Consider the following 26,459-nt stretch of genomic DNA (forward strand, 5'->3'; position numbering starts at 1 on the left):
TTCCTGCTCTTCGCAGCACCCAGCATGGTGTGGCTGCAAGTGGGCCCAGAGCCAGGGCCCAGAGACCCTCTAGCTCCAGCACCAGATGGTCAGTAGGGATGTTAACAGTTCTCTTGGATTCCAGAACAGCCCCCCATCATACCCAAATCCTCCACTCCCTGAATCTCTCCCCTCCTGTTCTTGGCATCATCACACCTCCTCCATCCTCAGACTGCTCCCTGAACCTGGCGAGAAGGCCATCACCTCTACTCTTTCCTGAGGCAGCAGAGTGAGGAGGGAAAAAGGGCCGTGAAGTGGGAGGAAGCAGACTTGTGGGATATTCTCCTCTGCTGAGAACTGAGATTCTGTTCGGTGGCTGGCCCTACCAGGGGTGTGAGACCTCAGCTAGGGAGGGGGATTGGGCATCCTCAAGACAGAACCCTTCATCCCCCGTGGGCCACATGCCATGGCTCAGAGCTCAGAAACAGGCTTCTTCCCCTGTACCTCCCCTCCCCATGGCCCCAACCCAAAAGCCCTCTTAACCTAAGAGGGCTATTCCTCTTGTTCAGAGACAAATTCACAGACCACTTCCTCCCATTTGTCTCATACTTCCACATCCAAAATCTTACCCTGTAAAGAATTATAGAATTGTAATTAAATTGCAATTTTTATGATGAAGAAACTGGGTCTCAGAGTTTGGTTCCCAAGTTGGGTTTCACATCCCTCATCCATAGGGACCAACATATTGTAGCCCTCCTGCCTGCCCTGCCCTAGCCCTTCTGACCCCTGAGGACACCACTCCTAGGGTACAGATCATTTGCTATTCCCTCCTGGATTTTAACATTTTAACAGCAGAGGGGTAGCATGTCATTAAGAAGAGGGTTATCAAAGAGAATTTTGTGCAATGATGGGAATATTCTTTATTTTTTCCGCCCAATCCAGTAGTCCTAGCTACGTGTAGCTATGGAGCACTTGTAACGTAAGTGCGAATGAGAAACTCAATTTTTAAATTGTATTTAATTTCTATTCAAATAACCACACATGGTTAGTGGTTGCCGAGTTAATACAGTTCTAGAATCCTCAAGGCTCAAATCCCCTGAGGGTCAGCGCCATCACGCCTCGCGCTCAGTCCCGCCACCTCCCGGAAGCCCCAAGACCTGGAGAGTTTTGAGGGACCTCTCTGAGTGACCCAGCCTGCACCGGGGAGATGGTCACCCTGACGCAACCTCTCATCTGTCGTCCTGCCTCGGCCGCCAGGGGCCGCTACGCCCGGCTGCGCCCGCAGCCCGCCAGGCCGAGTGCTGTGCGCGGCGCCCTGCGCTGTCCCGGAGGAGGTGGCGGCGCCCGCGCGGGGCTGGAGGACTGGGGCGGGCCCCCCCCCCCGTGACGAAAAGGAGGCGGCGGCGGCAGCTGCACGTTCCTCGGTCTGCCTGCGGGCGGAAGCCTCGGAAGGACCCCGGTTGAGCTCTGCCGAGCGGCCGGGCGGGCCCGAAGCGCCCCCATGCCCACAGTGGGGCCCGGCACGACTGTGATGCCAGCTTGGCCGGAGCCCCGACGCCTCCGGGACGCAGCAACTTGGTGAGGGGTACAGGGCCCCGGACTAGACAGCACGCAAACTGGCCGCTCCCGCCGGGAGTCTTGGTCGCAGCTCAGGGGCGAGGAGAACTTCAGGCCGGTGGGTTTATCTGTGGCACCGCCGCGGAGCAGGTAGGTCCCAGGCGTGGGGCTCGGAATTTGGAGGACTGAGTGGGGGCGGGGCGGGGAAGGGGATGCGGGAGAAAGCAGGGAAAGCTTAAAGGGTCTTGTGTTTCCCATCCTCAACTCCCATGCTAGTATGCTGGCTGCTAACTACCTCACCACAGCCTGGGTTGGGGTTGGGGGGGAACAGGCTGGGGAATTGAGACAGGACTATGAAAGTGGGAGAACAGATCCCAGAAGCTTCGTTCTCCAGCTCTCTCTGACAGAGGGAGTAGAATGCCAGAGAACCCATCCCAAAGGCCCCACACCCCACGTCTCTTGGCTCTTGCGCTTCACAGGAGAGGTGGGAGAGTTGGGCTGGAGGGTATGGCAGCTCATAGAGACATGGGATGGGAACTGCCTGGGAGAAGACAAGCTGCATTAATAGTGATCAAACTGAAGGTTCCTGATGGGGACAGGGAAAAGGAGATCCCAACTCAGAGAGGAGATACGTCTAGAGAGGTAGGAAGCTCCCTGCCCACCGCGCATACCCAATCCCAGGGTACAGGCACCACTTCCTCTGCCCGCTGTGGTCCTCTCTGGGCTCTCACTCCAGTGCTAGGACCAGGGTTCTCCCTCCTTGGGCCTACCTGGGCCTCCCACCATCCGACCTGCCTCAGTCCTCCTCCCTTTGGAGGCTGAGGGAGAAGTGTTGGGGAGAAATGGAGAAGCTGTTGGGGTTGGGGTCTCTGGAGTACCCCCATTCTAGCTTTCTGGAGTGGGAATGGGGGTGAGGGGGGCAGAGTTGAGCACTCTCCACCCCTCCACGCAAGTCCAAGAAGCAGGTGCGAGCGGGCTAGGAGGTGGAAGCAAAGAGGATTGAGGACCTCAGGGCTTTTCCCCAGGTGCCTCTCTGAGCAGCCTCCTGTCAGATTTGGCTCAGGAACTCTACCCTGACCTTCAGCTCCGACCCGAGGCCACAGAGGCGACCGAATTGGTTCTTAGGCACCTCCTACCACCAGCCCTGCTTCCCTCCTGGGCTAGAGAAACTCCCTCAGCTACTCTTCTCAGCTTCACTGCCCTACAGTGTTCCCATCTGCAAGGATCCCTGCAAAGTCCCTGGGCAGAGAAGAGACTGCCCCCTGCCCTGGCACCTTGGGGAAGAGCTTCAGAATTGGGCTCTGCTTCAGTGCCCAGCCCACCCTCCTTGCCTTCACTCAGGCCCCTCTTCACCCCCTGCAGGGCCATGGGCTCCCTGTGTCCCTTACAACCCCCCAAGAGTCTTTCTTATTTGCCTAGGTAGGAGGTAGGTGAATGAGGAGACAGTTGAAGAGGGGTCGTAGAGGGGGTGAACAGAGATCCAGCAGCCTATCGAAGGGAGCAGCCAGGTCCGGGCATTTGATTTGACCTCTGGTTCCCCAGCACCGTGCTGGCACCTGAGGTTGCCCAGCAATGCCCCAGGGGCCCAGCAGTGCAGCAGAGGGGGCAGCCCTTCTATGCCCAGCAGCTCCCAGATGCTCTGTGCCGCTGCTTTCCTGGGATTCCCTCCATTTCTAGTCCATCCTCTGGGATAGACAGGGGAGGCCCGAACCACAGAGCACGGAGAAGGAGAAGGAAAGGGGAAGAGAGCAGAAGCAAGGTAGTGCTGCGGGATTAGGACAGGTGGTGCTTCTGGGCTCTGGGCTCTGCCACCCACATGCTGCCTGGCCTTGGGCAGGTCATTTGCCCATTATTAGCCTCAGTTCCATTTCTTCTTTTCAAAATTTAAATTTGTTTAAATTGAGTTGCTAGGACAGTCTCATGGTTCAAAACCCAAAATGTAAAAGAGCAATAGGAACAAAAAAAAGTCTCCCTCTACCTTTATCTCCCAGCCAACCAGTGCCTCCTTCTTGGTGGCAGTCAATATAATTAGGGTTGTTTCTTATTATCTTTTTTACATTTTCCAGAGCGAGCTTAAGCATAGTTGAGCAACACATATAATCTCTCCCTTTTTCCACATTTTTTTACACACCATCTTGCACTTTGCTTTTTTCCCCTTAACGGTGGATTATGGTTAGAGATCATTCCATGCCTCGGTACATAAAGTGTTTTCATTCTTTTTTTTTTTTTTTTAAGATTTTATTGGGGAAAGGGAACAGGATTTTATTAGGGAACAGTGTGTACTTCCAGGACTTTTTTCTCCAAGTCAAGTTGTTGTCCTTTCAATCTTAGTTGTGGAGGGTTCTGTTCAGCTTCAAGTTGTTGTTCTTTCAGTCTTAGTTGTGGAGGGCGCAGCTCAGCTCCAGGTCCAGTTGCTGTTGCTAGTTGCAGGGGCACAGCCCACCATCCCTTGCAGGAATCGAACCAGCAACCTTGTGGTTGAGAGGACACACTCCAACCAACAACTGAGCCATCCGGGAGGCAGCTCAGCTCAAGGTGCCGTGTTCAATCTTAGTTGCAGGTGGCAGAGCCCACCATCCCTTGCGGGACTCGAGGAATTGAACTGGCAACCGTGTGGTTGAGAGCCCACTGGCCCATGTGGGAATCGAACCAGCAGCCTTCAGAGTTAGGAGCATGGAGCTCTAACCGCCTGAGCCACCGGGCCGGCCCCCTCCTCATTCTTTTTTTACAGCTGCCTGGACGGGACTGCATTTGTACAGATGCTTCCCAATGTATTTAGCCAGTCCTTGTCTGATGGTTGTTTAGGTTGTTTCCAGGTTTTTTGAGTATCAGTTTGCTAATCTGTAAAATAGGTCTAAATAATCCTACTTTGAAGGACAGCGATGAAGGATTCAAGATCGTGTTTACTAAGTGCCTGGGTCAAGTGCTCCAAAAATGGGCATCAGCACTGTTGTCCCTCCCCTGTCACAGCCCTCCGTGGGACCATGTCTGGTTCATTCTTCAAGACCCCTCCTCAATGTCATCTCCAAAAAGCTTTCTGTGTTTTGCCCAGCAGGACGGTCTCCCTTTCTGCTCCCTTTCCTGCGAGGAAAGCACTCACTACTTCCTACACTGACTTTGTGCCAGGCTGAGAGCTGCCTAGGGACAGGGTGTACATGCTACCCGCCTCTGTGCCTCCCAGAGCTCATGGCACAGAGGCTGTGGCACTGGGCACTGAGGGTGGTGGGGTTGCTGCCTGGAGTCAAGCAAGGTGTGCCCTTCTCTCTGCAGGATGCCTGAGAGGGCCGCATGGAACTGGAGCACGGGCAGCTGGCTACTGGCACTTTGCCTGGCCTGGACTCTCCTGGCCTCGGCTTCCTTGCAGCCTCCAACTCCCACAGGTTTGGGGGAGGTGGCAGGGCCTGGGAAGGGGGTTTCCCAAGATACCTGGAGAGCTGGACTCCACCCCACCCCATTCCCCAGCAGGCAGATCTCTGAGGTGGATTCTAGGGGTGCTGGCTCCTCCTCTGTTCTTCACCTAGGAAACTGCCCACTCGGCTGTTCCAGCCTGAAGAAGGCGTGGGCAGACCCATTGCTCACCTTCCCTTTCAGGCCGGAAGGTGTTATGCAGGGAGAGAGGCCCTTGTGTGGGAGCTTAAGTGTAGCCTCCTGGCCTAATTCTGTGGTTTTCCTTCCGGGATGGCTGAAGCCTGTGTAAGAGGTTGATCCTCCCCATGCGTTGTAAGCCCTGGGGCCCTTGCCCTCACCCGGAGGAAGCCGGGGAGGTGGGGGTTGGCGTGGGACTCCATCATCCCCCCAGGATGGGGCTCTGCCAAAGGTGATGAGTGTGGCCTCACTGGGAAAGAAGGAAGGGCAGGAACACGGAAGCAGCAGGAAGATGTCAGCCATTTCTTCCTTCCCTAAGCTGGGAGGAGGGGCTCCAGGACAGCCCGGGTGGCTGGGACGGGTACAGGGTTGCAGCTTGGGCTGGGCCCCTGATCTTGTCCTGGCCCCATCAGTCCCCGTGAAGCAGGGCACCTGCGAGGTGACAGCTTCTCATCGCTGCTGTAACCGGAACCGCATCGAGCAGCGATCCCAGACTGTCAAGTGCTCTTGCTTTTCTGGCCAGGTGGCCGGCACCACACGGGCCAAGCCCTCCTGCGTGGACGGTGAGTGAGGCCGGGACCTGCTGGGGAGGGCTTGCTCAGCGAGATAAGAAGGTCTGTCTTGGCCTCACCATCTGCTAGGGTTACAATTTCATACCCACCTCAGGGCTTTTATGTCGAGTCTCAAATGATGGGGCAACCTCTGGGGGAAGGAGGGCAAACGTGACCTTCCCCATTTCATAGCCGAGGAAAGCCCCTGGTATGCAAACACCCTCCCTGCTGTCCGCTGTCTCACACAGGCACAAACACGTTTCCCTCGCAGGCTCCTCTCACACCTGCCATCAGACTTACCGCCTCACACTGACTCCCGTGGGTACTGCCTTCTCCACTCACCACTCCTTCTCAGGCCTCTTCCACAGGCCCCTCTCTCGTGCTCAGCCGGCCTTCCCCCTCCCCTCACATGGACATGTGCAGGGCTCATCCATGCATTCCTGCATACCCACCCCCGTCCACGGCCCACCCACGCTCATTTTCTCTCCCTCACGTGTGCCCTGCCTACTGGTGCTCTCCTGGTCTGTGGACCCCTCCAAAAGGCTTGCACACTTGCTCACATACACCAGTGGGGTATGTTGAGACTCTGCCTCTCTGCTAATGACGTGCGGGGCTCAGCTCAAGGGTTGCCTTAGAGACAACAGCCCCTGCCTTCCCCCGCAAGCTGTCTTTGGTGAAATGTAGGGATCGGTGGGATTGAGGTTGACATGGTTGTGTGCCTCGGCCTCAGCCCAGTAGGGGAAAGACAGGGAAATGCGGGATTCAAAGGCAGGAGTGTGTGGAAGTGTGCGCTCCTTCCTGCACAGACCCCACCCCCTCCACTGCGCGTGGTACTTGGTCCTGGCAGAGCTTAGCGCCGCCCTCACTGCCTCGTGCTCCCACAGCCTCCATCGTCCTGCAGAAGTGGTGGTGTCAGATGGAGCCCTGCCTGCCTGGGGAGGAGTGCAAAGTGCTCCCAGACCTGTCGGGCTGGAGCTGCAGCAGTGGACACAGAGTCAAAACCACCAAGGTATCCAGGGATGGACACTTCGACCCCATTGCTGTTCCCCCTTCATCTCGGGTGGGAAAGGGGGAGCAGGACCCCTGGGGGATGTTGGTGTTTCAAGGTGAGGTCTGCAAACCTCACCTGTGGTACACAGGGTACACCTGTGGTACATGTGGGTTCACCTCCAGACTGTCCCCCCAGGTCTGTCTTGACGCTGGGGGCTGGAGTTTGTGCCTCTGATTTGAAATCTGGTGTGTCCTTCTGCTCACATTACCTGATGCTTCATATGCCTTGGTTTTCTCTTTTGCCTGGAGTGAGTTTGTCTCTGGAAAATGTCAGGTCCATAAGAACAGAGTAGAAAACTGAGGAAATTATCTAGATAATTCAGAGGGGACTCTGCAGTAGCCCCTCTGCCCGCCCACCCCTGCACAGACCCCACCCCGCACTCCCCCAGTGGTAGCTCCGTGCAGCTCACTCCTGCCTTCCTCTATTGAATTGTCATGCTGTGACCCTAGAGGGTGATGGTTTGCATGGTTTGCTGCCTGCCCCACAGAACAAGGGGTAATTAAATTGTTACCAAGCTCGTTAGCAAGTCCACGTGTGTCCATGGTTAGCCGTTCATCGCTCTGTCATCGCCTTTGGTACAGGTGATGACCCTAGTGGGGCAAGCCACAGCTCTGCCTTTCCTTGCCACCACCACACACAGCAAAGAAGCAAGCAAACCAACAAACAGAAAACGGAGAAGGAAAGGCAGCCTGTGGGGTTTTGAAGAGAGCAACATTGTCAGAGAACCCAGGACAGGAGGGGCTCCAGCAATGAAAAGTGGCTGGATATAAAGGAGAGCTTTCTATGTGTAGGCAGGCAAGGGAGACTTACATTCTGAGTAAACGCAAGACAGAAGAGGGTGGGGACCCCCACCCCACCCCCACACACGGAGCTGGTGACAATTGTGACTGTTTTATGGGTTTGGGTTTGTAGTCTGTGCTTGCAATTTGGGTAGCTAGTATGAAGTACACATGCTGAGGCATGCCGGATTTATGTTTGCATGGGCCACCCAGCCACGCCTTCCCCACCCAGACTGCTTTGGGGGGACAGGGATGGCAGCAATGACCCCTACATGACCTGCATATCCTGGGGGTGTTCCTTCCCTTCTCTAACCTTCTGCCATCGCTTGCTCTCTAGGTGACACGATAGCTCTTGGGGTCAGAGCCTGGACAGAACAGCTTGACTGAGCCACAGACGGAAGTGTGGTATCTGGTTACCAGCCAGCAAGTATGGAGGTTCCCGTACCTGGACACATGGCCCCTGCCAAATGCAGCAGCAGTCTTTCCAGGGGCATTTCAGTTAAGCTGGTCAGTGGATATGGACAGATTTCCTGCCACATGGCTAGTGTTGTGCTGGGCTTTCCTGAGGGACACAGAAGAAGGTGTCCCCTGCCCTCAAAGAATGTCCTGTCAAGTTGGAGAGTTGACGAAAGACAATTTAGGTCATTTAGGTTAAGGTGTGTCGTATCAGGCTGGGGGTTTGGGAATGAGGTTCCCACAGCTCTTCAGCTAACCCCTAACCACAGGGCACAGAGACAGGAGGTCACATTCACCACCCACCTCCCTCCCTCACATCAGCCTGAATCCCCAGCAAGCTGCTATCATGTTGAAGGAAAACACACTTGCCTTTTGTCCAACTGGCTACGTGTCCTTCGGATGGGACTGGCGTGACGTGGGGCAAGAATGCAGAGATGAAGCCAAACAGCTTGCCAGCGAAGCTTCTTCAGGGGCCTGGCCTGGTTTGGGCTGTTCATTGGCTATGAGATGGACAGGACCTTAAAATCACTGCTATCCAAGCACCTCAGGTTTCTGCTTGTTTGCTTGTTTGAACAGATGAGGAAACTGAGTCCCAGAGAGGTGAGGTGATTTGCCGAAGGCCTCACAACCTGGGCCTCCAAATCTCTAAGCCTGTGGACCTTTCCGTTTAGCCTGGATGTGGGATTCCAACATGGGCCTTCCATGTGTTGTTTTTTTGTTGATGTTTGTTTTCTCAAGAACAGGAACCTGCAAAGAACGGTTGGACAGCAGGAACATTTTTCTCAGGAGATTCTAGAGCAGGAACTTTTTACGAGGTCACTATTCTCCTATCGAAAATAATCCAGAATACCTACACACCAGGATGTGGGGCCACTGGGTCTCCACTCTGTCCTCAGCTCAAAAAATTTCAAACAGGCCCCATGATAGCCCAGAGGTCACTTAGCCTGGTAACAACTGGGGCACTCTGAGCTGGCAGCCCCATTGCTCACTCTGCCCCATCTCTTCCAGTCCTTAGTCTGTAACCCTCAGAGGCTCTGGCTCCAACAGAGGGCCTGGGTGGGGTTCAGGGCTGCTCAGAGTCCTCTCCCTTCAAAGGCCGGGCTGGGCAGGGCAGGAGGAGAGCCCCTGCGGGGCCGGATGGAGTGTCTGTCCAGGGTTGAGGGTTGGCATGGTAAGGCTGACACACAGGTTTCAGGGACTCAGAAACGGGTTACTTGGGTCTCTCATCAGTAAGAGAATTACAGCCTCGGTGACTGCTGGGTTCAGCTGGGATCACCAGGATTGCAGGGTATGGTGGGGCCTTGAAGGGAGGGGTGTCAGGAGAGACCAACCTGGACGATGCTGCATTCTGCCCCTCAGACAATGGCTTGCGGCTGAGTCTCAGCCCCTTCCATGCTCCTCTTCCTCCCTCCCCGTGCAGTAGAACCAGGACTGTTTGCCTCACTTCAGGGCTTATCTTGTTCTTGTTTTTGTTTTATTTTTGGTGATGGGGGGAACAATGATGCCAGCTTCTCACTCGACTGTAAGTATCCGAATTCTGATAACTTTGCATCTCTGCACCTATGGGGTCAGGAGGTGGGGTGGTCGAGGAGTAGATCAAAGGTTGGTGTCACCTCCTTCAAAGCTGGCGAGTGGATTAAGGGGTTGGCAAACTTTTTAGAAAGGGCCGGATAGTAAATATTTTAGGCTTTGCAGGCCACATACAGTCTCTTTGGTGTATTTTTCTTTGGTGGTGTTTGTTTGTTTGTTTTTTTAAAAAAAACTTTTAAAAATGTAAAATCTATTCTTAGCTTGAGGGCTGTACAAAACCAGGCCCCAGGCTGATTTTGGAAGGTTGCCAACCCCAGTGGACCTTTGAGGCAGGCCATCTTTCATCTCTGCAGCTTACGACTGCTTGCCAGGCTCCTGGCCTGTCTTCCGTGCAGTGAGAACCTGAGCATGAGGTCTGGGCCAGGTTTTGTTTTTCTTCTAATGCTCCTTGAGAGATTGGTGAGTGAATTATTTAGGCTACAAATGAGACAGCTTTAGCAGTCAGACAATAAGAGCCTGCTCTCCTGGAGGCCAGGATGTGGGCTTCTCCGCTCCCTCCCCACCCCTTGAGACTGTCCAGGAGGGAGGGAGGGAGAGAGAGGGCTTCAGCCACCTCCACATCTGCTTTGTCCACAAGCTGCTGGGCTGTGAGCTGGAGGATGAACCTGAGAAGTGGGGATGATGCTGTACAACCTCCCTCAGCCCCACCTTCCCCAGGCTGCCACCCGCCAGCAGCCTCTGCCTCAGCCAAAGTCCAGGCTTCCTGACCCTCCCTGAGGACCTCTCATCCCTGCTATAGAGAAGACCTCTTTCCTTTGGCATATGCTGGAATCTGCTAATTCATTTGTTTAACCTCTCAAAGCCTCCATTTCCTCGTAACTTATTCAGATATTTATTTGGTGGGGTTGAGGGGTGTCCTTTACATGGCCCGGGGAGCCCCACACAGAAGGGCCTGGTGGAGAAGGGAAATATCCCACCTCCCAATAGTAGCTCCCTAGGAAATAGGGTCCTATTTCCAACTAAGTCAATATGTGTGCGCATTTTGCAGCTACTTCAATGGCAGTTTAGGAATGCAAATTAATTTTCCTGGAGCACCGGGGGTCCTGGAGTCTCCCTTTTCTCCCCTTAATCAGATGGGATCTCAGATTTCCTGAAATTAGCTGGTGCCCCCACCCCCTTATCTGGGATGGTTGCCAACTACAAGAGATCGTGTGGCTAATTTCTGTGCCTCCTGGGACTTTCACTAAGGTATGTGAGTGACATCCTAATTAATGGCCCCCGACAGTTGCCTAGCATTGACACTGCAGCTTCCTAAAATCACAAGCTTAAAGCTAGAAAGGATTTTAGAGATCAGTTAACCAACTCCCTCACTTGACAGATAAGGAAAAGGAGGCTCAGAGAGGTTAGGTGATTTGCTCAAAGTCACACAGCAAGCAGGTGGTATGTCCTGCCCGGTGATCAAGATAGTGCTCTTTACACTACTACACATTGCCTCTTTACTCCAGTACAGATGAAGAGGCTGCAAAGAAGGCAGGATTTAGCAAGGATGGATGTGAAAGAGTCTCATTCTAAAATCACCCAACCCTGTGAGTATAAGGGACAGGATGTAGAAGAATGGAAAGCATTTAGAGAGACACACACAGAAAGAGGGAAGTAAAGATAAAAAGGAGGGATTGCACTCACTCACTCGGAAGAACATCAAAACACTAAAGCACAGCACAAAATAATTTGAACAAAACCGAAGCCACATCCCAAACAGTTCATTTTTGTCCTTTTTGGAGGAGACAGAATAGAGGCCCTATTCACCTTTGGAAGGCCGGTGAAGGCAGTCTTAGTGGCTTCTGGGTTCTTTAGACCCTAGTGCGGGGGTCTGCAAACTAAGGCGTGTAGGTCAAATCTGGTCCACTGACTTGGTAAATAAAGTTTTATTGGACTGTAACTGCTCATTTGCTTATTATTGTCTGTGACTACTTTCCTGCTATGACAACAGAGCTGAGTCATTGCAAAGAGACCATATTGCCCACAAGCCCTAAAATATTTACTGCTGGACTCTATAGAAAACTTTTGCCAGCCCCTGCCCTGGCATTTTTTTTTTTTTTTTTAGCCTTTCTCAGTACATCCTTTCAATCTGGAAAATGATGACTCTGTGTTGTATTTCTGGGTTTGGGATTTTTTAATTTTTTTTTTTGAGGCTGTGCCTGTGTCCCTTTAATCCATTCCAGTGTCACTCGTGAGTTCTAACAACCAAAGAAATGAAGACATAAAGAGAAAGTCCGAGAAAAGGATTTGAAGCAGGTGAATGCTTCCCTCATATGTTGTTACATCCCAGATCAGCTCAGTTCATATTTTCCAAACTCCTGTACCTTCTACTTTTAAAGAAAGGAACTCCATGTGCACCCATGTGTAAAGATGTACTTGTGTATGCACGCATGCCGCTGGGGTTTCTGTGCATCTGTGGGTTTGAGTATCTCCATGCCCACAAGCAAAGCTGATAATAAAAAACTATACCTAGTTCAGTACAGAAACTGACTAATCAAGACAGATGCCGGCCTGTATGTCAGAGGAGGGCAGCTGGCTGCACACAGCCCAGCCCACGGCTGCACATTCCCGCTCCACCTGCTGGGGCTGACATGGGGCTCGTTTCTCCCTTCCCCCAGTGGGAGCCACTGAGCTGGGTCCTGACTTCCTTGGACTCATGTTTTGTCACTGCGTGTGGGTCTGGGTGTGTGCAAGGGTACAGAAACTACTGGAGTCAGGTGGCTGTAAACATCGCAATGAGGATAGACCTGTAGACCAGGTGTAAGGAGGAACAGGTGACTGCCTTTCAAAGCTGACATGCGGGTATAAACTCCCCTTCCATCTGCCTTAGGGAAAGAGGAATCCTACCATTTTCATAGGCTGGATTGACCTATACGTTGGGTGATTGGCAAGACACCATGACTTCTATTAGTGAATGTCTGCCATGTGTCAAGCACCGTGCTGGGCTCTTTATCTAGGTAACAGTATGTTAAGTGGGACTCTTCCCATCTCAAAATTTGGGCAGAGGCCCCAAAGGTCAGGAAAAGAGAGATAGATTTCAACCATTCTCAATTATCCCCCACATTCTAAATCAAGATACTATGCTATTTTCATAGATTTGTGAAAGGAATGGTCCAGACTGTATAAGACAGGGCTAAGGGTTCAGGTGGAAAGGCAGCTGGTAATGACCATCTGTCTGGAGCGAGTTGCCACTTCTTCCTCTCCCAGCCAAGGGGAAGGTGTAGGTGTTGGTTCTTTCTTACTATAACCCACTTAAGAGGGGGATTGCAGGAAAAAACTCCAAGAGCTTGACTTGAATTGACCGGAGCATGGGGAACAGAGGGACTCGAGCCTGAAAAATAATCAGAAGGTGAGTTGCTAGCCCAGATAGTGAGTCTTGAAAACTACTGTGGGAGTGAGCTACACCTCCAGAGCTTAGTAGAGCACAGATGTTTGTGTGTTTTCCAAAGGCCAGATGTGGACTACCCCAGAGGGCTGCCTGGAAGGGTGACACCAGCTAGGGAAAGACTGCCAGAAGCCATGAGACTGACAGAGCATCACCCAGATCAAGGGACCTGTAAGTGAAAGATCCCCAGCAACAGGGCATCTTCCAGAAAGCCAGGAAGTTATCCCAGAAGACAATATCCAAACCCTGATATGGAAAGAAACTTAGAGCTATTCATAGACGTTAAATAATTTGCTGAATATCAAGCAGCGAATAAAGAACATGTGGTGGCTTTGTAGTGTGTTGATTTGGGTAAGCTGAAACTGCATTTCCCAGAATCCTCTTCCCTGCATGGTTCCAGATAAGAGTTGGCCGAAAGATTAATTTGTGAATGATTTGGAAGGCAGAGCAGTACGGCAGTAGCAATTACGCTCTGAAGGTTGTCATGGTTAGAAATGCCAGCAGGCCCCAGGCTGTACTCATGTTTCCTTACTCCACATCAAGCTTCACTTAGCAACTCCCAGCCCTTCTGAGCAACAGCAACCCCAGGCTAACCCACAGCAAGCCCAGGCCAGGTGCAGAGGTACCCGTCTTCCATAGAAAGTCTCTAGGATCCTGCCCTAACAACTGGACATGCCACCTGGCTACGTTGAGTTTGGTTTTTAGAAATCTCAACCCAACAGCTATAGAAAATAATGGTTTCTTTTAAGGCAATCATGGAACAGGCCTGCTCTGTTACCTAGGGCTTGAGCTGGGAATTTAAAGTGCTGAGCTCATAATTTTCTTTCTCTAAGTTCTTGAGTGCACTTAGAAGCAACCAACTAACCCCATTCTACTTTTTTTTTTTTTAAGATTTTATTGGGGAAGAGGAACAGGACTTTATTGGGGAACAGTGTGTACTTCCAGGACTTTTTTCTCCAAGTCAAGTTGTTTCAATCTTAGTTGTGGAGGGCGCAGCTCAGCTCCAGGTCCAGTTGCCATTGCTAGTTGCAGGGGGCGCAGCCCACCATCCCTTGCAGGAGTCGATCTGGCAACCTTGTGGTTGAGAGCCCACTGGCCCATGTGGGAATCGAACCGGCAGCCTTCAGAGTTAGGAGCACAGAGCTCCAACTGCCTGAGCCACCAGGCCGGCCCCACCCCATCATACTCTTTATTTCCATTAAATTGCTTAGTGGCAACAACTACTTGGTCACCCAAAGCCAGATGGCAGTCTCATTTCCATTTTAATAGAATCATTTTTGTGTCCCCTGATGGAGGCGTTCTTCTCTTGGGGAGTCTAAACCAGCAGTGCCCAGAGTTTTAGGGATGAGCAGTAGCATTTTGCTAATGAATCATTAGGGACAAGAATGAGAAGAGCTCCTCCCATTTCCACTCCATCTTGGTTCACTAACACATGCAATGAGGGCTACTATTATGGTGGCAAATGTCAAGTGGAAGTCTCTGGAATGGCCTGTATCTGCCAAAATGGTAAGCCCAGGGCAATATCATTCCTGGAGGGACTGCAGCGATTGAGCGATAGCTGCAGAGCTTGAACGGTATAGTAACCGAGTGGTGATTCCCACCACATCCCCTTTCAACGTGCCTGTTGGTTCTATGTAGCATACAGACAGATCTTGGATGACCATAAATAGTGGATTATCATATACCTTGGATTATCATCAACTTTATCAGGCTGTCTCATTTCAGCTTCTGTTCCAGACATGGTTTCTTTATTGGCGCAAAGACATTCTCTGGCACCTGGTATGTAGCTGTTGATCTGGCAAATATTTTCTCTATACCTGTTGGTAAGATGACCAGAAGCAACTTCCTTTCAACTGCCAGGGTCAGCAACACACCTTCACTCTCGTCCTCAGGGCGTTTATCAACCACACAGATGATAGCATAGTGCATAGACCTGGTGAACAAGAAGTAGCAAGTACTCTAGACAGTTTGGTAAGATGCTTGTATGCCAGAGGGTGGGAAATCCCACCAAAATTCGGGAGCTTGCCACCCTGGTAAATTTTCTAGGGGCCCAGTGATCTGAGGCAGGTCGAAATATCCCTGATAAGGTGACAGCAGGTTGCTTCCTTTAGCTTCTCCTACCAGTAAGAGGTGCAGAGCTTAGTGGGCCTCTTAGGATTTTGAAAATAACACAGTCCTCCTTTGGGCAAGCTGCTTTGTCTAAGTCATCGGAAAAGTTAGAAGTCTGCCAGTTTTGAGTAGGATCCAGAACAAGAGAAAGCTCTGCAATAAGTATAGGCCGCTGGGCAAAGTTACCTGCCCCTTGAGCCATAGAAACTGTCACATTCAATGGTACTTGAAGTGGGTGGCCCTGTATGGAGACTTTGGTAGCCTCTAAAGATGGATCACAGAGCAAACCCTTAGGATTTGGGATCAAACTGCTATCTGAAGGTGAAAAGCACTACTGCCCCACTCCGAGGGCACTACCCTACTCAGAGGGAACCAAGGACAGTGGTAAAGAAAAACCTTCCCAGGGTGCAGAATTTTAAGCAGTACACAGGTTGCTCATTTTGCCTGGAAGGAGAGATTGCCCGAGGTACAGATACACACTAACAAAAGGGTGTGTGTGCTGTGGCTAAAGGTTTGACTTGATGTTCAGGGTATTGGAGGGGACACGTCTGGAAAATTGGTGATAAGGAAGTCTGGGGAAGAGGTATGTGGATGAACCATTCTAAACTGACACAAAGTGTGAAAACATTCATCTTACATGAATGTTCACCAAAGCACAACCCCTTCACAGGAGGGACTTAACAGCCAGGACTCCAAAATGCCACATTCTCTCCCCAACGATTTTCTGCTGTCATCCCTGTCTTTGCCCCGTGGGCCATGATCAAAGTGTACGTGGTGACAAAGACACAAGTCATGCATGGCTCAGCCACATGGGCTCCCACTCATCAAGCCTGGTATGGTTAGGGCTGGCCCGGTGGCTCAGGCGGGTTCGATTCCCACATGGCCAGTGGTCTCTCAACCACAAGGTTATTAGTTCAACTCCTCCAAGGGATGGTGGGCTGCGCCCCCTGCAACTAAGATTGAACACGGCACCTTGAGCTGAGCTGCACCTAAGATTGAAAGGACAACAACTTGACTTGAAAAAAAGTCCTGGAAGTACACTCTGTTCCCCAATAAAGTCCTGTTCCCCTTCCCCCCAAAAAAGAAAAATATTTATATATAAAAAAAGACTGGTATAGTTACAGTCCTGCTGAGTGTCCGACCTGCCAGCAGCAGAGACCAACACTGAATCCTCAATACGGCACCATTCCCCAGGGTGAACAGCCAGGGACTTGGTGACAGGTTGATTATAATGGAACACTTCCATTTGGAAGGGGCAGTGCTTCTTCTCACTGGTAGATATTTACTCTGGACATGGATTTTCCTTCCCTGTCCACATGCTTCTGCCAAAACCACCATCTATGGACTTACAGAGCATTTTATTCATTGTCACAGTATTTCAGTAAGCATAGCTTCTGGCCAAGGAACTCATCCAACAGCACGTGAATTGTGGTTATGGGCTCATAAGCATAGAATTCACAGGTCTTAACAATGTACCAAATCACCTTCCAGTAAATGGCCTGAGAGAAGGGTAGAATGACCTTTTAGAGACTCAGTTACAAAAACGAGCTGAGTGCCAACATTTGTCCCAAATCAGTGACATATATACAGTGCTGTTTCTCCCACAGCCCATATTCATGAGTCTGAATATCAAGGGGATGAAATGGGAATGGCTTCTCTCCTTGTTACTCCTGGTGACCCACTAGGGAAATTTTTGCTTCCCAGACCCGCAACTTTGGGTTCTTCTGGTTTAGAAAGTAATTTATCTGCCTATGTTAATTATGTGTACGTAAGATATGTTAATATAGATATCTCTCAGTGACTGTATGAGGTGAAGTGTTTGCTGAAAGCAAAGGGGATATGGAATGAACAGTAGGGAAGGAAGTTAAAAACACCAGCTTTGACCACATGACCAGTTATAGAAATGAACACTGTAGCAGTTACAAGTAGTTCTTTACATTAATATCGATGTATTAAATATTAAGCAATTATTTTCTTCCCTTTTCCCACTCATGAAAGTGACCAGGACTATTAATTATCTGAAAGCAACCAGAAAAATACAAAGAAGCTGGCTGATATTTCATCCATAACCAGAAAAATGAGACCACACGTTGAGGTCAAAGGTGAAGGTGTGATGAAGAAAACAAGTGTTTCCTGTGTGAGCCCCACCACGTCATTTTAATTAAATAAATTGGTTTCACGTATCTTGAATCATTTACTCTCCACAAGATCTTGTGAGGTAAATGTTATCAATAGCAATTTACAGATGCAGATGCTCAGAGAGGAAACAAAGCCTGAGAGCCTTTAATCGGTGTCTCACTGGCTGGGAGTTCAAAACCAGGAAAAAGCACATGGTAACTAAGAATTTAGGGGCAGACATTTTTAATGTGAATTGTTTAATTTAATCATAACAATTCCGTAAGGTGGGTATTACTACTCTGATTTTACAGAGAAGGAATCTAAGACTCAGGGAGGTGAAGTAATTTGCCAAAGATCACTCAGCAAAAAAAGCAGAAGAACCAGGGTTTGAACCTAGGTGTCCTCAGCTCTAAAGCCCATATCCTTTCACCACGCATGGGCTGTGTTCTGATCACCTCCTCCAAGACTGAGCTGCCCCGACTTGAAATACTGTACAAATAATGCTTAGGGAAGTTGACAGGGGCTAGTGGATGAACTGGTAATAAATACAATGATAGAGGTGTATCCTCTGTGCTATAGAAGAACCTATGCAGAAAAGAAACTAAATCCAGCATGGGGAAGGCATCCTGAGGACTAAATCTTTAAAGTTGAGTGGGAATCAGCCAGGTAAAAAGTGTGTGTGTGCGTGTGTGTGTGTGTGTGTGTGTGTGTGTCTTGGAAGAAAAAGGAGGGTAAGGGGGGGAAGCGTTTGCAAAGGAGGAAGGCTTGAGACAAGTTCAAGGAAGTAATTAACTGTGGCTGGAGTAAGGGGTAAGGAGAGATGGTAAGAGATGTGGCTGAAAGTTGACCAAGGTTAAGCTCAGAAAAAAGCTGGATGCCTTGCAGTTTGAATTCTACCTCAAGACAAGGCAGAACCTTGTAGGGGCCCAGGAATCCAGGCAGGGGCAGGTTGCCACATTAGAGACAGGGCTGTGTCAACTCCAGAGAAAGATAATATCTACCAAGAAGGACCCTTTGTGGTTAACTGGGCCCAAATTCATAACGAGAGTCCAGCAGTCATTGCTAAGAGCTTCTCACACACACTGCATTTCAGTGAAAAGCTGAAGGTTGAGCCGCCAAACTTCCTGCACTAAGTTCCTGTCTATTGAGCCCAACGTTATAAAGGGGTTCTGAGAATCACATTTCAACCAATGAGCTGAAGACCTGTCTCATCCAATTGGATCTGTGCATCTATATCCTCATTTGCATCTTTACTGACCAATCAGAGTGACTCCATAATGACCAATCAGGACACATGATTCCAACCAATCAGGATAGTACAATTTGGACCAATCAAACTGTGCAGATTTGTATTCTTCATTTGCATAAAAATGGACCAATCAGGGACCTGGGTGGGCACTTTGTCTATATAAGTGGGCCTCCCTTTGGCCTTGGGAGCACAGGATCCGTTTCCGGTGGAGGTTGCATTTCTTCAGTTTGCAAGTGGTTTACTTGCATAAAGTCTGTCCTTTTACTGGAGCCCCGGATTGGGGACTCCTGTTCCCATTGGATTGGTGGCAGCAACCTTTGGTTGACGGCTGTCAGGCCAGGTGACAGGGTGGATATGCAGACAGAGAAACAAGTTAAAGTTTTGGCATTGATCCAGGTAAGAAATAAACAGGCCTGGAACAAAAAGCAATGGTTGCCTGCGGGTTCAGAGAGAAGGAGAAAGATGAGGATATTTTCAAGCTCTGAGATCTGTCCATTCTCTCACAGATGCTTTTCTTCTCTCCCACAATCACAGAAGTATGAGTGCCAGCACCAACCCCATCCATGCACAAAGCGGGTGAATGCCTCTGATGTTTGAAAGACAGTAAAAGCCCAGCATCCCAACATGTTGCCTTCTCCAGGGCCTGTAACCCTCGACTGGGGTCCCTTTTTTGGCAATATTTACACAAAAGCAAACATTTCCAGCGCATATATTGGTGCTTTTGGTTAATTATGTTTTAAGGGGCCAACATTCAAAACTTGCAAATTCCAAGGAAAGGGTGGAAGAGGAGTTTGGAGATGGACTGTGGCAAGGGCATTCCAGGGGCATCTGCCCATGAATTCCCAGGAAAGGGAGTTGGCCACCCTGCCTAGGAGGCATGGCTGCTGGATTGGGCAGGGAGTCCCGCCATAGATAATTCCTGCCCTTTGACTTCCAGGAGGTTTGGGGCGTTGGTCTTCCCTTTCACTCTGGTGAAGGGTCAAGTTTCTCTTTAGCTTCTCTTTGTGCCCTTGGATTCCCAGACCCAGCTTGGTCTGTTCCAGGCAGAGCCTGGGTCCAGCAGAAAAGGCCTGTGATGGAGCATCTCCTTTGATGTGTTTCTCAAGGAGCCTTGGGAGAGGGACGCTGAGAAGCCGTTAGTAACTGGCTAAGCCTCGCGAGGGCCGTGGGGGCAGCTGGGGGCCCTTGGAGCTCCCCCAAATTGCAGGAGCAGCGTGAGCTGCCCCAGATCCCAGCTTGCATGGTCCCTAATTTCTCCTTAAGGACTGAGTTAATAGGCATCGCTGGCCCAGAGGACAGGAGCAGGAGCATTTCTCCTGGGGGGTAATGGCTGGGACAGTCGTCGTTTGCTCTGTCGCTCCCACATGGGGAGGTCTTTTTCGCCCTGCTGGCCAGCACCCAAGCACCCGCTGGGTAGCCAGCCACCAGTCAATGAGACAGTGCAAAAGTTGTTTGCTTTTAGTTGCTGATTTTTAAAGATTAAGCTGCGTAGTAAGTTGATTGAACATCAGCAATCTTTCCAGAAAAAAAATCTTTTAATTAAGTTTACATAGGGACAGTTGGTTGCAATTGTAACCATTAGTCAATTAGGAGATATGAGAGAGGGAGAGGGAGCCGGAGGTGGAGTGGGGATCGGAGGGGGGGGCGGTGTGTGTGGGGTCGGTCGGGGGAGACTGAGGGACGTGTGCAAGATTTGGGGAGAGGACATCTTTGCAGTGAGCAGTGCGAGCAGCCGCGGCGGGATGGGGAGCGTCTGGCCGTGTCCCTCTGGGAGCCCTTGAGCCCGCAGGAGATTTGGGGGCGGCCAGCTCCTTGCTGGGGGCGGTGTCCACAAACTGCGCCTCCCTGGGCGATCAGTGCCGCGCAGTTGGCCCGGGAAGCTCCTGGCGATTCCGAGCAGTGGTTCGGGTCCAGAGTAAGGGGCTCGCCGGGTGCGGGGTTGGGAAATGGCTGGAGAAGGCGCGCGGAGAGGCGACTCCCCGCGGAAGGCAGGCTGAGTTCCAACGCCGATCAGCGGGATTCCACCGAGTCAGAGTGGGTCACCTTCCAGGCGCGGCGAAAGCACTCGGTGCCCCCACTGGGCTGCTGTCGCCCGCCGAATCCTGCCCGCCGCTCGTGCCCTGTGGCCCCCTGTGCACGGCGTGCTCGCGCTGGGCCCGTCAGGTTAGGTCAATCCAAGTCTCCGGACGCGACGGTGCAATGCCGAGGCCTCGGGGACGCAAGGCCCGGGCCCCGCTGAGTGACGGGCGCTCACAGACCTCTGGGGCCATCCCGCCTTCGTGCGCAGTCGCAGGAGCAGGTGGGGAAGATGTGTTTCGGTTCAATGGTCTGGATCTCCGTGGTTTGCACGTGCGACATCCCCTCGCGGCGGGATTGGCCGCAAGCCCCCACTCCCAAATCCTGGGAGGATGCGACAGCGATGGGCCTCACCCACCTCCTCCTCAGCCTTGCGGGTGTAACCAGACTCGTGCCACTTGCCTGCTTTGTGGCCCAAGAGAGCACCAGAGCTGCTAAGGGAGTTAACTCTTGGATTCCTCTCGAAGGCGGGTCCTGTAACGCTTGGGAGAAGTCTCCTGGCAGCAAGGCGCAGAGCCCTGTGGGTGCCTGTGGAGAGGGACAAAAGGTGCAGAGATTGTCTGTTCAAATTGAAGACCAATTGAATGCTGAGCCTCCGTTTTACAAATCAGGCTTATTGAGGGACAGTTTATATGCAATGTCATGACCCATTTTAAGTGGACATTTCGATGAGGTGTGACACATTTGAACACCACTATATCATGAGCAAGATACAGAACATTTCCATCTGCTCAAAAGTTCCCTGTGCCCTGTCCCAAGCTACCCTACCCATCCTCCATCCCACCCCGCCTGCCCCATACCCGGGCTCCAGGCAACCACAGCTTCCTGTCACTATAGATTGTGTATTTGTATTTTCTAGAATTTTATACAAATGGAATCATACTGTATGAACTCTTTTGCATCTGACTTCTCTCACTCAGCATAATGTTGACAATCATCATATTGTTGGATGGATCAATAGTTTACCCCTTATTTTCCAGTTTTATTGAGATATAATTGATATATAACACTGTATTAGTTTAAGGTGTACAGCAGGGATGTCCAAACTGCGGCCCGCGGGCCAACTGCGGCCCATGATCCACTGTTAATTGGCCCGCAGCGAATTCCAAAAATATATTTAGTTTACTTAAATAAATCAGGTGAGGCAATACGTACCACCTCGAGTGAGTGGCCCGGCTGTTTGTGTATTTTACCGCCTATGGCCCTTGGTGAAAAACGTTGATAAAAGTTTGGACACCCCTGCTCTAAAGCAGTCTCACCCCTTTCTCCTACCTTCAGGCCAATGTCCTGGGTTGACACTGCCTTCCAACACACGCTAGCCCATATTCTGTGTGGCCTCTGGGTCATCGGACCTGTGCTTGGAAGTGGGGATTTGTCCCGTTAGGCCATGAGGACAGTGGGAGGGAGAACAGCCTCTTTTCTTCCCTCCTCAAGGTCACTCACGTGGCCTGGGAGGGGGTGCTCATGGGAACATAGAAACTATCTCCATTATTTCTCAGCTTTCCCTCTCTACTCCTTGTTCTGGGTTTCTACGTGCTAGACCTACCTGAGGCTGGGAGTGTGTGGGGGGGGATGGGGGGGCGCGGGGGAACCATCATAGCATGCTGATCCAGGCAGAAGAGCAGAGAGAAGTGAGCCCAGTAGGAAGATGCAGAGACCATTAAAACTGAAGCAGGGAGACAGGCAAGCTCAGACTCTGACATGTCACTGTACCTGTAATTATAGGTAACAAACAGAGGACCCACAGGGCTCCAAATGCCCCTGCTCACTGCCAGCCACACCCAGCCCTGGGCTCAGGCCGGCACTCCAACCTCTCAAGCTAATGGGAAGCCCCGCCCCGGTCCTTCTGCTCCCCGCTGATGCAGGCTTTGTTAATGGGGGTATGGACTGAAGGTGGGGGCGGGGGTGAGGGGGTGTTGGACTCCACTGGTGACATTTACCAGTCATGAACTCAATGAACATTGTAATTTGCTGATTAAAAATTTAGTTCCTGTCTTAAGGTCAGAAAACGTCAGAGAATGTCAAACATTGGATGCAGAGAAGTTGGCAGAAATGAGAGTGTCGGGGAGTGGAGCAAGCCAGGCCTGCTGTAGCAGATGGGGTGCAGGGTGGCGGGGGATTGTCAGGCCGCTGGGGCTGATACAGAGGGTAGGTGAGAGTGTGGAGGGCTCCCTGCCTGGGGATGGGGGCAGGACACAGGCCCTTCTGAGGAAGCTGGATGGGGTAGATAGTCCCATCCTGTTCGCAGGCGTGGGGAGGTACAACGACCTGGGCCTTCAGAGCAAGGTTGACTTGGGCTAGCATCTCATGATGTAACCTTGGGCATAGGAATCTGCCTAATACAGAGTAATCACAACACAGTAACAGTTCTTGGAACCGAAGTGCAGGGCTGGGATGGATCTAGGCCCCAGTCTGCAACTCTGACCCACCTGTGCCCCCCCAAAAAAAAGAAAAGGAAAAAGGAATGGAAGGGAGGGAGGCAGAAAGGGAGGAGAGGAAGAAAGGAAGGAAGGAAAAAGAAATCTTTATTCCTCCGTTTTTCTTTCCCCTTTCTTCACTACCTCCTTCTCCTGGCGATCTCCCAGGCCTGACTCCTCCCAGAGGGAGGGGAAAGACCAGTCAGGGTGGAGGGGCAGCACTCTGCGGCAGAGTGAAAGAAGGAAAGAGATTCGGGGCAGATGGGATGAGAATGAGAACGCTGGTGAGCCCTGCGGCCATAGCCGCCTCCCGCCGGGATTCCTTGGCTCTCAGAGAGAAACAGGGTTTCTACCAGGCCCAGTCTGGGAGAGGAAGACAAACAGAAAAATAAGAATGGTAACACTGGGGCCGGCCCGGTGGCTCAAGCGGTTAGAGCTCTGTGCTCCTAACTCTGAAGGCTGCCGGTTCGATTCCCACACGGGCCAGTGGACTCTCAATCACAAGGTTGCCAGTTCAATTCCTCGAGTCCCGCAAGGGATGGTGGGCTGTGCCCCCTGCAACTAGCAACGGCAACTGGACCTGGAGCTGAGCTGCGCCCTCCACAACTAAGACTGAAAGAACAACAACTTGAAGCTGAACTGAACCCTCCACAACTAAGACTGAAAGGACAACAATTTGACCATTGTTCCCCAATAAAGTCCTGTTCCCCTTCCCCAATAAAATCTAAAAAAAAAAAAAAAAAGAATGGTAACACTTACAGAGTGACTAGTCACGAGCGCTAATGTGGGGTAGAGACTGGTGTGGGCGGGGTGGGGGGGCTGTTGGACTCCATGGGTGACATTTACCAGTCATGAACTTAATGAAGATTGTAATTTGCTGATTAAAAATTGAATTCTTGTCAGTTTGACGTCAGAGAATGTCAAACATTAGATGACGAGACTTTGACAGATTGTTCTAGTCAAGTGTTCTAAGCATTTGACTTGTAGTAATTATTTAATCTCCACCACAACGCTAACCCTGAGAGGCATGACTTCTATTCCCACTGCCCAGGAGGGGTCACTGCTACACAGAGAGGTTGAGGGACTAGTCCAAGTTCACATGAAAAGAAGCAGAGGTTGGAGACCAAGCTGACAGCATCTCTTGCCAAAGCCGCCCTCAAAGCTCTGTGTGTGTGTGTGTGTGTGTGTGTGTGTGTGTTGTCTGTGCACATGTGTACAGGTCTGCAGGTGATGAGTATGTTTAAAGCCACAGGAGACCTTTCTCTAACACGGCCCATGTTGATAGATGCCTTTCTATTTCTTCCATCCTGGGATTTGTGGAGAGGCAGCTGTGGAAGAACAGGTGTGACTAACGTGTTGGATGTGCTTCTCCCATCTCTATCTTCCAGTTATAAACTTCATTTTATTAGAAACTGAATCAAAGAATCATGTCTGCTCCTTCACCTCTGAAATGTGACGTTCCCCAAGGCTAAAGTTGGGGAAAACCACCTTTACTCTAATAAATGTAATGTAACAGCTGCTCACTGGTGGACGCTGTACCTCCTCTGTGGTTTTGAAGGTCCCTGCTCCGTGGATGCTGTCGCAGCTGTCCCCGGGCTGGACAAGGGGCCGAACGAAGGAAGAGGCTCAATTCCACGGTTCTCTTTGGATGTTTCCTCTGTCATTTGGCTGCAATAATGTCCAGTGACTAATGAAGTGAATGGTTAAAGTTTATTTTTCAATCAAAATTCAATTCCAGCACATAGAAAAGGAAGGAGAGAGAGGGAGTAAAGCATGAATGAAGCTCATGTAAGTAGCAAGCTTCTTTTCTGCTGAAAATCAAGTAGCCTGACAGAGAAAGACAGCTTCTTCCCATCCAGAGCCATTGGGTTGGGTGTTCTCTATTAACTAATCACGTTAGGGTCCTGCTTTGTGGGGAAGGCGCATGGCACAATGGAAGGACCAGACTGATTTGGGATTAGAATGTGGTTCTGCCCCTTTCCAGCTCTGTGACTTTAGGCAATTGCCTTTACGTTTCTGAGCCAGTTTCCTCCTCCACGAAAAGGTAGTTAATAACTCCTGCTTTATAGAATTAGTAGAATGATTTGAGAATGAGAACAATGTGTGTAACGTCTTCCTATGCTGTAGGCAGGCAATAAATAGATCTTGTTGTTATGTATCTCTGGTTAGTGGGCTGGGTGTGAGCACAGACCTACATGTGAGTGTTTGGAGCAGAATATATGCCCTGTGTGAGGGGCGAGGAAGTGCCTAGTGCAGGAGGGTGAGCGTGTGGAGCTCGGCTGTGTGTCACTGGAGCTCTGAGAGTCTGTGTGGCTGTGATATCTCTGTAGGTTAAGTCTGCATTCTCCAACCCCCTTGTAGAGGCCTCCAGACAAACATGGGAAACCTCACATGGGACTCCTCAAGGTTCCCTCATGGGGGTGGGGGGACCGCAGCAAGCCTTCCTTTGCAGTAGCAACAGCTCTCAGATCCTGTCTCAGTATTCTAGACTTTGCTTTGACACCTTCATGAGTCCCTGGTGACTTGTTAAAAGACTTCAAAGGAGAAATTTCAGACCAGATACCTCACTTGCCATTCACATTTTTTAACATTGAAGATACAACCATACAGAACATGGCTGTGAATGGTAATTAGCCTCTAGAGAGGGAGAAAGAAGAGGACAGAAGAGAGACACAGTGAGCTGGAGAAGGCCAGAAAAATACTGCAGAGATAGCAGGGGGAAACGGAGCTACTCCTTGAATTCTGCGAAATAACCTCAAGGATACACATGCTTCACGAAGGTGATAAAGACTAAGTATCACCAACAAAAGGATTTGATCCCAGAGAGGAGTAAATCGGGTGAGAGATGGAGATGATGTGGGAATTTTCCTTTCCAAAGAGGCAATTGAAGTGGGCGGGGCCACCCCTTGCACAAGGACAGAAAGCTGGGGTGCAATAGGCACTAGAAGTACGGGGAGTGGCCTGAGGGTAGATGTCCGGCTCTCACCACACCCCTCAATCTTTCTTCCCTGCACCCACTAACCTCAGCCACTTATACCTGAATTCCTACTTTAATAGAAAACACAAAAAATGAACATTTATAAATACTATTTTATTTAATTCTAACATGATCCATATGAAGTTGATACTTTGTAACCAGTGGTTGGGAATGACCCTCAGGCTGACTGGCTATGGGGTTTGGCCAAATCCACAGCTCACGGGCTGCTGTGCAGGGACTTGCCCCACTGAGTGAGATTCGCCCCAGCTGGTTCTGGTGCCTGTTGAGACCACCCTTTGTGTGTGCTGCTTATGGGGTTAATGAGGTGGTGCTGTGCTGTGGTCTGAAGCCAACCTCCAAGTATGTTGGTTCTGGGGCCTCTTGGGAGGGGCTCTGGTGCAGGCCCAGGTCACCCACTGCCTGTGACTGGCCGGGAACTACCTGGTAGGAGCTACAAAGCGATCTCCAGTTGTTCCCTGACTGTGCTAAACCTGGAGGCGCATGGAAGAGGCCACATGCAAACCGAGGATGTCTGCCACCAGCACTGGGCAGCTCCATAAAATGCCAGGACACCCCGAGGCCTGCTGCCACCTGCTGGCTC

At 50.9% G+C, this 26,459-nt stretch overlaps 1 protein-coding gene across 2 annotated transcripts; it reads left to right on the plus strand.

Annotated features, from left to right (window-relative positions):
* Positions 1–1,238: 1,238 nt before the first annotated feature.
* Positions 1,239–13,243, plus strand: TAFA3 (TAFA chemokine like family member 3). Of its 2 annotated transcripts, XM_019730404.2 has the most exons (5): positions 1,239–1,686; positions 4,807–4,916; positions 5,535–5,684; positions 6,557–6,681; positions 7,840–13,243. In XM_019730404.2, the coding sequence occupies exons 2-5, from the start codon at positions 4,808–4,810 to the stop codon at positions 7,849–7,851; spliced, it is 396 nt and encodes a 131-aa protein (XP_019585963.1). In that variant the 5' UTR covers positions 1,239–1,686; position 4,807; the 3' UTR covers positions 7,852–13,243. The 2 variants fall into 2 exon arrangements, with proteins under 2 accessions (XP_019585963.1, XP_019585961.1); XM_019730402.2 differs by lacking the exons at positions 1,239–1,686; positions 4,807–4,916 and having other exon boundaries at positions 4,929–5,684.
* Positions 13,244–26,459: the final 13,216 nt, after the last annotated feature.

The sequence above is a fragment of the Rhinolophus sinicus genome, linkage group LG14, assembly GCF_036562045.2.
Source record: "Rhinolophus sinicus isolate RSC01 linkage group LG14, ASM3656204v1, whole genome shotgun sequence".
Classification (NCBI taxonomy): Eukaryota; Metazoa; Chordata; class Mammalia; order Chiroptera; family Rhinolophidae; genus Rhinolophus; species Rhinolophus sinicus.